The following is a 13,499-nucleotide window of genomic DNA, read 5'->3' as shown; positions in this document are numbered from 1 at the left end:
TGTCCCACCCTTATAAACAATACATTGAGTGCAGGTGTCCCACCCTTATAAACAATACATTGACTGCAGGTGTCCCCACCCTTATAAACAATACATTGACTGCAGGTGTCCCACCCTTCTAAACAGTACAGTGACTGCAGGTGTCCCACCCTTATAAACAATACATTGACTGCAGGTGTCCCACCCTTATAAACAATACATTGACTGCAGGTGTCCCCACCCTTATAAACAATACATTGACTGCAGGTGTCCCACCCTTCTAAACAATACAGTGACTGCAGGTGTCCCACCCTTATAAACAACACAGCTGCATGTGCTGCATACATGTGTTAGTTTGGGTATGTATGTTCTTTTAGTTTTTGGATAGTAATAATAATAATAATAATAATAATCATAAAAAACTTTATTTGTATAGCACGTGTGTTGTTGTCTTGGGGGAACACTTTGTTATTTCATTTCATGCACACGATTCCTGATATGCAAACTGCCGTGACCATTAACTACAGTTTCAATGGCTGTGTGTACTACTCACAGAGGCATAAACCAGTGGTGACTCCGTATGTGGCGGGAGTGTCGGAAAAGCTGTGACGTGTATTTTCCAAACACCGCGTCTCAGTTGCTTTCAAACCCCAAAACACGCTGTGCCAGAAGTTGGTCCACCCCATGGATCAAGTCCCCCGGCACAAACAGAGCAATAGTGTACGCTGTTAAGTACCAGGAGGATTACTGTGACTTGTACATCGGGGAAACTAAACAGATGCAGGCCAAGAGGATGGCACAGGACAGGAGAGCTAACACATCAGACCAGGACTCCACAGTCTACACCATCTACAGGCCAGTGGCCACTCTTTCAGCAATGAAGATGTGACCATCCTTGATAGAGAGGAACAGGGAGTCAATCAGGCCATCTATGTGAAGAGGGAACGACCATCCCTGAACGGGGGGGGGGGGGGGGGGGGGGGTAAGAGTACATCTGTCAGCATCTTACAATGCTGTGATTGCAATTATTCCTCAACCCTCTGTGAATAGTACACATGGCCATTGTAACTCTAGTTAATGGTCATGGTAATTTGCATATGAAACTGGTGGTTGGTTTGGGTCGTTATGCCACTGTATTGTTTATAAGGGTGGGACACCTGCAGTCACTGTATTGTTTATAAGGGTGGGACACCTGCAATCACTGTATTGTTTATAAGGGTGGGACACCTGCAGTCACTGTATTGTTTATAAGGGTGGGGTACCTGCAGTCACTGTATTGTTTATAAGGGTGGGATACCTGCAGTCACTGTATTGTTTATAAGGGTGGGGGTACCTGCAGTCACTGTATTGTTTATAAGGGTGGGGGTACCTGCAGTCACTGTATTGTTTATAAGGGTGGGGGTACCTACCTCTCTTGTTCACGCTCTCTCACTCTCTTGTTCACGCTCTCTCACTCTCGCTTGGTCTCGCTCTCTCACTCACTTGGTCTCGGCTCTCTCACTCTCTTGTTCACGCTCTCTCACTCTCTTGTTCACGCTCTCTCACTCTCTTGTTCACACTCTCTCACTCTCTTGTTCACGCTCTCTCACTCTCTCTTGCTCATGCTCTCTCTGCCCCTCTCTCTCTCTCTCTTGTTCACGCTCTCTCACTCTCTTGGTCTTGCTCTCTCACTCACTTGGTCTCGCTCTCTCACTCTCTTGTTCACGCTCTCTCACTCTCTTGTTCACGCTCTCTCACTCTCGCTTGGTCTCGCTCTCACTCACTTGGTCTCGCTCTCTCACTCTCTTGTTCACGCTCTCTCACTCTCTTGTTAACGCTCTCTCACTCTCTTGTTCACGCTCTCTCACTCTCGCTTGGTCTCACTCTCTCACTCTCACTTGGTCTCGCTCTCTCACTCTCTTGTTCATGCTCTCTCACTCTCTCTTGCTCACTCTCTCTCTCTCTCTCTTGTTCATGCTCTCTCTCTGCCTCTCTCTCACTCTCTTGTTCACGCTCTCTCACTCTCGCTTGGTCTCGCTCGCTTTCTTGGTCTCTCACGCTCTCTCTCACCTTGCGTTCGGAGCTGTTAAGGTAGACCATCTCGATGCGGTCGTAGTAGGCATCCACCCAGTAGAGGATGCCCTGGGGGATGTCCAGACTGAGGCCGTTGGGCCACAGCATGGTCTTGCTGGTCAGGAACATGTTTCTGTTGGAGCCGTCCATCCAAGCACGCTCAATCTTTCCTCGTTTGCTCTCCTTAGGATTCTCCTCCCAGTCCGTCCAGTACATCCACCTGGGAAAGAGCGGGCAGGCTGTCATGGTGGGAAATGTGCAGGCACAGGGATCTTCTGGCATGTGTCGCTTGTCAGCGACCTTGCTCAGCCCAAGTAAGTGGGACTCATGGGGCTTTCTTTTTCCTTTTTTGGCTTTTGTCAAAACTTTTTTCCCCCTCTCTTTTTCTCCAATTGTACACGGTCAATTACCCCACTCTTCCGAGCCATCCCGGTTGCTGCTCCACCCCCTCTGCCAATCCGGGGAGGGCTGCAGACTACCACATGCCTCCTCCCATACATGTGGAGTCACCAGCCGCTTCTTTTCACCTGACAGTGAGGCGTTTCACCAGGGGGACGTAGCGTGTGGGAGGATCACGCTATTCCCTCCAGTTCCCACTCCCTCCTGAACAGGTGCCCCGACTAACCAGAAGAGGCGCTAGTGCAGCGACCAGGACACACACCCACAATCTGGCTTCCTGCCCGCAGACACGGCCAATTGTGTCTGTAGGACGCCCGACCAAGTCGGAGGTAACGCAGGGATTCGATCTGGTGACCTCCGTGATGGCAGGCATCGGACTGGAACACCACGCCACCCCGATGCCCATCGTGGGGCTTTATTAAAAGATTTCTTGGCAATCATTGAGGCTAGGAAGCATTGTTTACGGCGCACTAACATATCGACACCACATACATTGTTCCCTCCAGTGCATCGCCACATGCCCTCTCCCTGTATTTGCACAGAATAACACCATACACACAACAACCAGATACACAAGTTCACACACACACACCCCTCAAGGAATCCAGTAAGGCAGTTCAGCGTCTGTAAAGCTGATCTGTCAACAGCTGACTGGTGTGTTAGTCACTCGGTACTCCACAGCTGCAGTCAGCATTCATCTATTGTTGGTGACCGCCGCGAGCGGCAGAGCGAATTAATTTGTTCAGCAGTAAGCAGAACTATGTGCACTCAACACTTCACTAGCATATGACTAACGTAGCCGGTCTCCTCAAATTCCTTTTCTCCCCCTTCCTCACCTCTTTTCAGCTTCCTCTCGCCCGCTTCTCATTCTTTCCACACGTTTCTCCCTCTTTCGCTCGCACTCTGTGGCTGGACCTGATTGATTGCAGGTGTTAGTGGAGGTGAGCGCCTCTCTCCTGGGGGAGTGCATGGACACACATCACCCTGTCACCAGCAACCTGAGCACAGTGCCAGAAGGAGGCGCCAGAGGGAGGTGCTGGGGAGGGCCAAGCAGGACCCCTCAGTAAGAGAGGAGCTCTTCACTCCATCTCAGTCTCAGGTATGGAATCAAATGAGTGCACTTACACTGTTTTTCCCAATCCCATAACAGAACAGGGAATGGTAGGGATGGTACTCGGCCAACGCTCAACACGCACTGATAAAAATGTAAAAACGCCCGACTGCTCTGATGCAGATAAGAGGAGGGTGAGTCTCAGACGGTGGGAGAGACAGGGTTAGGAGATAGGAGTGAAAAGTTGACAGACACTAAAGAAAATGGAAAGAGACAGAAGGAAGAGGAACAGGAGATAAGTCGGGTCGGTCGAAAAGGAAGGAAATTCTTTCGACAAGCCGTGGAAGAACTCCGAGTTGTTGGTGTCAGACTGTGTTTACAGCTAACCCAATGCCATGGCCTCCTTTTCTCTCTCTCTCCATTTTGACTATTGGAAGAAAAAAAAAGTGCCAACTTGCGTGCCAAGTCTACAAAGAGCTGCCAGTCACGCCAGAGACACAGGAAACCAGCACGTCAACCACAACACTTGACTCACCTACACAATTGAAATAAGGACGGGGCTAAACGCTCTAGATGAGCTGTCCTGATCAGGACTGCCTCACCTTTTACTCTCATCACACAACCGCTGGCTTACACTGGGACCAATACAGGTTTGGTTTTTTTTGGGGGGGGGGGTTCCCCCACATTTTCTCCCCTATTGTATCCAGCCAATTACCTCACTCTTCTGAGCCGTCCCTTTTGTTTTTCTAAATAGCTCATACTACCCCACATATCAACCTGTCCTCATTTCTCTGGAACACACACACACACACACACCACTCCCCTCCTACTATCCATACATACACCTTCCCTCACCCATTTTGGGGGTCCACCACGATGGCCCGTGGGTGAGTCATCTTCCCCTCAATCAGGGTTTTGCGTGTCTGAGAGGCCTTCTCCAGCCGGGCCACGCTGATGGTTTTCTTGGGCCCATCATCTACCCAGTATAGGTTGTCAGCCATCCAGTCCACAGCCATGCCCTCCACTGTGTGAATTCCTGGGACACAAACATTCTCATTTCTGTCTGACTTTTCATGAGCATTATGTCCAAAATTCAGTGTGTGTCTGTATTATTGCTCTCCTAGCAGATATCCTCTATGAAAGATTTGTGGTTCAACTTTGTTAAATCAACAAAGAATGACTAAAAGTTCATGCAAGCAACAGTTTTAGTCTTTATAGGTTATAAGGGCACCACTGATATGGCTAAACGTGGTTGTACCTTCTCTCAGGATGGTATCCCTCTCTGTTCCATCAATCTTTTGCCGCCCAATGATGTAGCTGTTGGCGTCAGCAAAGTAGATGAACTCGCTCTCGGCATGGAAGTCCAGGGCCCTGGGGTTCATCAGGTTCTCAATGGGGATCATGTACTCATCTGGCACCTTGGCATTCATGTCCATGCCCCTGATGACTCCTGGGCGACCCTTGCCGTAGATGAGGAAGAGCTCGTGTTCTGGCTCTGGAGAAAGCGATGACCAGTGAGCTTTATAACTTTATGCTTACATTTACATGCAGACAATTCAGTTGGAGCAGTTTCTGTCCCCTTCATCTACCTTTTTGTTACATTTTAAAAATGGGACATACCAATTTTAGATGATGCTGTATTGGACATGTGCAGTAGAAAACTGCACATTTCCAAACATCCAGTTTTTACTCTCCCCAAGGCAACACCAGGGGATGATTCATGAACCTCAATGTTAGGGAGCTTGTGTATTAGTCTGCTGCGTCATTACACATCTTAGCCCCCCCCCCCCCCCCACATACAGTGCATCCTGGAAGTATTCACACCCCTTCACTTTCCCTACATTTAGTTATGTTACAGCCTTATTCCAAAATGGATTAAATTCCCTTTTTTTCCTCATCAATCTACACACAATACCCCATAATGTCAAAGTGAAAAAGGTTTTGTAGAAATTTTTGCAAATTTATTAAAAATAAAAAACTGAAATATTGCATGTACATAAGTATTCACACCCTTTACTCAGTACTTGGTTGAGGCACCCTTGGCAGCGATTACAGCCTCAAGTCTTCTTGGGTATGAAGCTACAAGCTTGGCACACCTATATTTGGGGTATTTCTCCCATTCTTCTCTGCAGATCCTCTCGAGCTCTGTAAGGTTAGATGGGGAGCGTCGCTGCACAGCTATTTTCAGGTCTTTCCAGAGATGTTCAATGGGGTTTAAGTCTGGGCTCTGGCTGGGCCACTCAAGGACATTCACAGACTTGTCCCGAAGCTACTCCTTCGTTGCCTTGGCTGTGTGCTTAGGGTCGTTGTCGTGTTGAAAGGTAAACCTTCACCCCAGTCTGAGGTCCTGAGCGCTCTGGAGCAGGTTTTCATCAAGGATCTCTCTGTACTTTGCTCCATTCATCTTTCCCTCGATCCTGACTAGTCTCCCAGTTCCTGCCGCTGGAGAACATCCCCACAGCATGAGGCTGCCACCACCATGCTTCACTGTAGGGATGGTATTAGCAAGGTAATGAGAGGTGCCTGGTTTCCTCCAGACGTGACGTTTGGCATTCAGGCCAAAGAGTTCAGTCTTGGTTTCATCAGACCAGAGAATCTTGTTTCTCATGGTCTGAGAGTCCTTTAGGTGCTTTCTGGCAAACTCCAAGCGGGCTGTCATGTGCCTTTTACTGAGCAGAGGCTTCCGTCTGGCCACTCTACCATAAAGGCCTGATTGGTGGAGTGCTGCAGAGATGGTTGTCCTTCTGGAAGGTTCTCCCATCTCCACAGAGGAACGTTGGAGCTCTGTCAGAGTGACCATCGGGTTCTTGGTCCCCTCCCTGACCAAGGCCCTTCTCCCCCGATTGCTCAGTTTGGCTGGGCGGCCAACTCTAGCAAGAGTCCTGGTGGATCCAAACTTCTTCCATTTACGAATGATGGAGACCACTGTACTCTTCGGGACCTTCAAAGCTGTAGAAATTTTTTTTGTACCCTTCCCCAGATCTGTGCGTTGATACAATCCTGTCTTGGAGGTCCACAGACAATTCCTTTGACTTCACGGCTTGGTTTCTGCTCTGACATGCACTGTCAACAGTGGGACCTTTTATAGACAGGTGTGTGCCTTTCCAAATCATGTCCAATCAATTGAATTTACTACGGGTGGACTCCAATCAAGATGTAGAAACATCTCAAAGATGATCAGTGGAAACAGGATGAACCTGAGCTCAATTTTGAGTGTCATAGCAAAGGGTGTGAATACTTATGTACATGCAATATTTCAGTTTTTTATTTTTTAAAAAAATTGCAAAAATTTCTACAAAACCTTTTTTACGTTGTCATTATGGGGTATTGTGTGTAGATTGATGAGAAAAAAAGGAATTTAATCCATTTTGGAATAAGGCTGTAACATAACAAAATATGGGGAAAGTGAAGGGGTGTGAATACTTTCCAGATGCACTGTACCTTCCTCTTCATGGTTTTTTTTTTTTTTGCTCACAGAACTGACAAATAATATGCTGACTCATAAGTGCATTCTTGCAAATAATTTGTATTGACCTAACAAGGAAATGCCATGCAAAATCAGCACAGTCCATTAATTAAAGTTAAGTGTTGTTTGGGGGGGGGGGTGTATTACTGCATGAGTGACATGAGAGACTGCCTTTAGTCTAATCAATTCTTGTCTGTTTCGTTTTCAAAGGCAGGTTTCTCTCAGGAAACAGATCAATATCTTGCCGTTATGGGAGATAGAATATTAATACACTCCTCACTCAGGGCACGCTGAATAAGCTGCACCACTTTATGAAGAGGTCATTAAAAAGAGACAGATCTAGACTCCCATTCTTAGACTCCACTGCTTCTCTGCATCTGTAATCCTCGGGGGGAGAGGGGGGGGGCTACAGCCTCTTACATCCAACCTCGGCTACCCCTTGGATTCAGGTCAATATGAGTGAAACAGGTTTAGGTCCCTTACTTATACTTTGAGTCAGACTGGAGGAATGTAATCATGGATTCCTGTACTGAGAATCGATGTCGGGTGAGGAAGTACAAGTTAAGTGGCTTGACAGAGCTAAAATAATCCTCAGGGCATGGTTGAATGAGCCAGCTGAGTCAAATGAAAGGATAGGTGGTGCTACAGTACATGGGGAACCTGATAGATGGGTTGGGTCATGGTACTTCACATACAAGTCCTCTATTCCTTGTATGGCGGTGAATGCTGGGCTGGACCGTCCTCACTCACTTTTACAGGATTTGCCGTCACTGCCGAGGCTGAATCCGGAGCGACAGCGGCAGGTTCGGGTCTTGTGGCTGTTCCCCAGCAGACAAATGTCCGAACAGCCTCCGGCCTTTCCGAACTGGTCGGGCTCACACGCATGGCTACGCACTGAACACAAGCCAAAAGCAACACAAAGTCACCACACCAGAAGCATCTGTGCAGCATGCAGCTGTAAATGCATGTGTCTAGATTTCCTTTGTATGATTTGTGTGTATGTTTGTGTGTCCTTTAGCACCTGGGGGCTGGCGCCTCTGGTGGTAGACGTGCAGCGCCCCTCCTTTGTCCACCCGCGTGACCACTTGGTAGTCAGTGTTGTTGAAGCGGTTGACGCGGATCACACTCGTCTTGGGCTGCATGTTGGCGTTGTCCGAGTTGGTGGCATAGAGGTAATTCTCAAACACCGTCAGCCCATAGAGGTGCTCAATCTGGACAGCCAGAGAAAGGCAGGAGAGTGGGGAAACATGGGGAGCAAGCAGTGAGGGGTGATGAAGGGAGAGGGAATGCAGGGGAAATTGAGGAAGAGGAAGAGATAACATTAGAGTCAAGACAGTGAGGTAGATTTTTTTCCCTATTCAGTATGTAACCAAGTATCTATTTGTTTTTTTGTTTTTTTTATTCATTCATCTTCAGTCGGTTCTCCGGGGTCGGGTCATGGTGGCAGCAAGCTAAGTAGGGCACTCCAGATGTCCCTCTCCCAGGCAACACCCTCCAGCTCCTCCTGGGGGATCCCAAGGTGTTCTCAGGCCAGATTGGACATGTAGTCCCTCCTGCAAGTTCTGGGTCTACCCTGGGGTCTCCTCCCAGTTGGCTGTGCCCGTCACCGGGACCGGGGCGTGCCGACTTCCGGCATCGCAAATTGGTCCTCGGGACATGGAATGTATCTATTTGTCCCTCTTTAAATAGAAATAAATCAAGATGAGACCAGATTTAAACTGTACTGTAACAGGAAATTTATTCCAGGGTCTGGTAGTAGTATGCTACCTACTACTACTACTTTCAGCTGCTCCCGTTAGGGGTCGCCACAGTGGATCACCCATTTCCATCTCTTCCTGTCCTCTGCATCTTCCTCTGTCACACCCGCCACCTGCATGTCCTCCCTCACCACATCCATAAACCTCCTCTTTGGCCTTCCTCTTTTCCGCTACCCAAGTCCAAATAATTAACTAATGGACTGGAACATATCTTCTTTCAAATAAATGTCAACCCTTTGTTTTAAGTGAACACACAAAAGAAATAAAATAAAATAAATTATCTTCTGCTGTAATTCGTAAATTATGACTTATAAATGAAAGAGAATGAATGACATGAATGAATGACAATATAGTTAGTTTAGCTATTAAGAAAAAAATTCTTGTTCAATATCTTATCTTAATCCAAAGTGAAATTTTTACTGTTATGAACCAACAAACAGTCAAACCTTCTAGAAAGGAATGTCTTTATCCTTGATTTGATACTCCTTGATCCATGTGAAAACACTCCCAATAAACAGCTGAAACAAAACAAAAATTGGGTACCAAAAAAAATACACCAAACAAACATATTATAGCGCTCGATATCAAAGAAACATGTTCTCTGATACTCAAGTGACCCAAGAAGAGAAGTAGGTGATGGTGGCCAACTCGTCTTCAGTGTCCAAGGAGAATGATGTTGTCTACTCAGTTCCCGTTCCATCCATCAGCTAGCAGGAAAACATGGCAGAGAGCGGTGATCTAACAATAAGAAAGGCTAGACGCTGATAAAACTTGGCTAAGTCTTCTCTCTTCTTCTTCTCTCATTCAGTCATGTGTAGTAATTTAGAACTCCATATACGATGAGTATATTGAGCATTTAGAACATTAGCTAGTGATTAGCAACTAGCTAGCGATTAGCAATAAGCAACTACCTAGCGATTAGCAATAAGCAACTACCTAGCGATTAGCTTTTCTTTTTTTTTTGAAGATAGCGATTAGCAATTTGACATTGACAATGACGTTGACGGCCTGGCCGGTAACAAACAAGAGCTGACAAGCTTGGCTGAACACCATGACAATACGTTAAAAGCATACGGCATGGAGATCAATGCCGAAAAAACCAAACTAATGACACCAATGGAATTACCAGTAACATTCAGGTCAATGGTTGGACATTCTCGACACTCAACAAATTTAAATATCTTGGGGCCATCGTCACAGATGAAGGGTCCCACCCGGAAGTCCTTTCCCGCATTGCAGAAGTGACCGTGGCACTCACAAGGTTAAAACCAATTTGGAAAGACAAAAACTTTAGTACCGGATCTAAAGTCAAATTGATGTGCTCACTAGTCATCTCCATCTTTTTATACGCATGTGAAACTTGAACACTCACAGCAGATCTCCAAAGAACAATAAGCGCAATGAAGATCGCAATGGAGATGAGGTGCTACAGAAAGATTCTAGGCATCTCATACAGAGACCATATTACGAACGAAGAGGTGAGAACAAGGATTACACAAGCCATTGGAACACATAAAACTTGTTGACAATCGTCAAGACGAGAAAATTGAAATGGTATGGTCACGTCTCGAGAAGTTCCGGCCTTGCCAAGACCATCCTGCAAGACACAGTGAGGGGTGGGCGAAGACGAGGCAGACAGAAGAAGCGATGGCTATGTAACATCAGAGAGTGGACAGGCCTTGACTTTGCAAGCTTACAGAGGGCAGTTGAGGACAGACAGAAATGGCGAGGACTGGTTGCGGATTCAACAGAGGTGCCCCAACCACCTCCCGAGAGGTTACAGGATAGGAGGAGGAGGAGGAGGAGGGATTAGTCTTCTGACTTCGTAAAAGGAACATTTACTCATACACAATAAAAAGAGGGTTACACAGACGTGGTGTTGAATTGAAAGTTGCAGTTACTGCTGTGTCCACATTTCAGTATTCTCTTTGAGCATGCCTCCACTCAAGAGGTGTGGGACACAATGTTGCTCTTGTTGCTGCTGTTTGAGAACTCTGAACACGGACCCAAGCAGGGTCAGGGGGCTGCATTTTCCATAAATGAATTCCTCCGTTTAACAATCGAGCCATCAGTGGACCCATCCACTTTTCAAGCTCACAAAAAGGGCCGTGAATAGGTTGGGGGCAAAGCAAAAAGTGCATTCACTTAGAGCAGATGAAAAGGAGTGTATGAAAACATTTACATCCAAATTTTTTCGAGTGATATTTGTTGCATATATTATGTCAGACAGAGCAGCCATTACAGAGACATTTGCACATAATGATCTACTTACTGTACAAATTACTGCTCAGGATTTTCAGAGGAACAAAACGTTTTAAATATTACATCTTTGGAAGATCTCGGATGACAGTCATGAAATTATAACAGTAACTGGTCTTTAAATCATAATTATTTATGGCCTCATTTATGTGTCAGAAAATGGCCCAAGTCAGCCTCACACAGAGCAGCCTATAATATGTTGACATTATTAAGATATAACCTATCTTTAACTTAAGTCAGTTTTACCCATGGTTGATTTACTTTGGTGGAACAATCTTCTGCTATAGTTGCTGGGAGCATAACTCAGAGTAATCTAATAGCTTGCTTGTTAAAGGTGAAAACTCATGCATTATATTGCCTTTGTCTGAGGAGGAGACCAAAGAGAGAAAAAATTCCGAAAACAGCAGTAGTGGCAGATAGGTAAAGGAAATGGAAAATCCGAATAGACATAGGCCAGTGAGTTAAAAGTCCCCCAGAGATTGTAAGCACCAACCCAGAAGGTGACCTGGTTTTGTGGTCTAACACTGCAGCTTGTGTACCTTAACCCAGCCACTGAGGATGCACAAGCTAGTGCATTCTTAGTGCCAGTGCCAAGCCCGAATAAACGAGGAGGGTTGCATCAGGAAGGGCATCTTGCGTAAAACCTTTGCCAAATCAAATATGCGGATCATAAATCAGATTTCCATACCGCATCGGTCGAAGTCTGGGCTACTAACGACCATCACCGGTACTGTTGGCCAGCAGGGTGCCAGTGGAAACTATGCTACTATTGGGTGAGGAGAAGGAGAGGGGGAAGGCATGTCCAGAGGTCGCAGAAGAGAAGGAAGGGTAGGAGTGTGGCGGTGAGAGTCAGAACTTTGAATGTTGGCACTATGACTTGGTAAAGGGAGAGAGCTGGCTGATATGGTAAAAAGAAGGAAGGTAGATATACTGTGTGCAAGAGACCAGGTGGAAAGGGAGTAAGGCCAGGAACATTGGAGGTGGGTTCAAACTCTTCTACCATGGTGTGGATGGGAGGAGAAATGGGTGGGGGTAATCCTGAAAGAGAGCATGTCAACAGTGTGTTGGTGAAGAGACTGTCGGACAGAGTGATGAGTATGAAGCTGGAAATCGAAAGTGTGATGATGAATGTTGTCTGCGCATATGATCTGCAAGTTGGGTGTGAGATGGAAGAGAAAGAAGAATTCTGGAGTGAGTTGGATGAAGTGGTGGAGAGTGTACCCGAGGAGGAGAGAGTGGTGATTGGAGCAGACTTCAATGGGCATGTTGGTGAAGGGAACAGGGCATGCTGGTGAAGGGAACAGAGGTGATGGGTAGGTATGGTGTCAAGGAGAGGAATGTGGAAGGACAGATGATGGTGGATTTTGTGAAAAGGACGGAAATGGCTGTGGTGAATATGTATTTCAAGAGGGGGGAGGAACACAAGGTGACGTATATGAGTGGAGGAAGGTGCACACAGGAGGTGGAATCTGAAAAAGATTGGAGACTGCAAGGTGGTGAGAGGGGAGAACGTAGCTAGGTAGCATCGGACGGTGGTCTATAGGATGACTTCTGTGATCAAGAAGAGGAAGAGAGTGAAGGCAGAGCCAAGGATCAAATGGTGGAAATTGAAGAAGGAAAACTGCTATGTGGAGGAGTTAAGTCAGGCACTGGGTGGTAGTGAAGAGTTGCTGGATGGCTGGGCAACAATTGCAGAAATAGTGAGAGACAGCTAGGAAGGTACTTGGTGTTTTATCTGGACAGAGGAAGGAAGTCAAGGAGACTTGGTGGTGGAATGAGAAAGTACAGGAAAATATATGGAGGAAAAGGTTGTCGAAGAAGAAGTGGGATAGTCAGAGAGATGAAGAAAGTAGACAGGAGTACAAGGACAAGCCATGTAAGGTGAAGAGAGAGGTGACGAAGGAAAAGGTGTATGGTGAATCATATGAGAGTTTGGACACTAAGGAAGGAGAAAAGGTCTTGTACCGATTGGCTCGACAGAGGGAGCAAGCTGGGACGGACGTACAGCAGGTTAGGGTGATGAAGGATAAAGACTGAAATGTTCTGACAAATGAGGAGAGTGTATTGAGAAGGTGGACTGAGTACTTTGAGGGGCTGATGAGTGAAGAAAATGAGAGAGAGAGAGAAGGTTGGATGATATGGGGATAGTGAATCAGGAAGTGTGGTGGATTAGCAAGGAGGACGTGAGGGCAGCTATGAAGCAGATGAAGTGTGGAAAGGCAGTTGGTCCAGATGGCATACATGTGGAGGCATGGAGGTGTTTAGGAGAGATGGCAGTGGAGTTTTTAACTAGATTGTTTAACACAACTTTAGAAAGTGAAGGGAGGAGAAGAAGCATACTGCAACCAATTTTCAAGAATAAGGGTTGATGTGCAGAACTGTAGTAATTACAGAGGTATAAAGTTGATTAGCCAAAGCATGAAGATATGAGAAAGAGTAGTGGAAGCTAGGTTAAGAGGAGCAGCATTAGTGAGCAGTGATTAGTGAGCAATAGCGATTAGCGAGCAGCAGTATGGTTTCATGCCAGGAATGAGAA

The 13,499-nt window shown here is 46.4% G+C and overlaps 1 protein-coding gene across 3 annotated transcripts in view; it reads right to left on the bottom strand.

Moving 5' to 3' along the window:
* LOC130106812 (low-density lipoprotein receptor-related protein 1-like) overlaps positions 1-13,499 on the bottom strand; it is a 187,923-nt gene that overhangs the window by 86,920 nt on the left and 87,504 nt on the right. For all 3 annotated transcript variants that reach the window (XM_056273068.1, XM_056273069.1, XM_056273070.1), the window contains 5 exons: positions 7,969-8,158; positions 7,698-7,841; positions 4,740-4,976; positions 4,337-4,517; positions 2,029-2,251 (listed from right to left, as the gene is read on the bottom strand). In XM_056273068.1, the coding sequence (XP_056129043.1) occupies positions 2,029-2,251; positions 4,337-4,517; positions 4,740-4,976; positions 7,698-7,841; positions 7,969-8,158 (975 nt within the window). The remainder of the gene's footprint in view (positions 1-2,028; positions 2,252-4,336; positions 4,518-4,739; positions 4,977-7,697; positions 7,842-7,968; positions 8,159-13,499) is intronic.

Source organism: Lampris incognitus, chromosome 2 (assembly GCF_029633865.1).
Source record: "Lampris incognitus isolate fLamInc1 chromosome 2, fLamInc1.hap2, whole genome shotgun sequence".
Taxonomy (NCBI): domain Eukaryota; kingdom Metazoa; phylum Chordata; class Actinopteri; order Lampriformes; family Lampridae; genus Lampris; species Lampris incognitus.
Note: the sequence above shows the minus strand (reverse complement) of the source record. Positions and strands in the feature narration are given on the sequence as shown.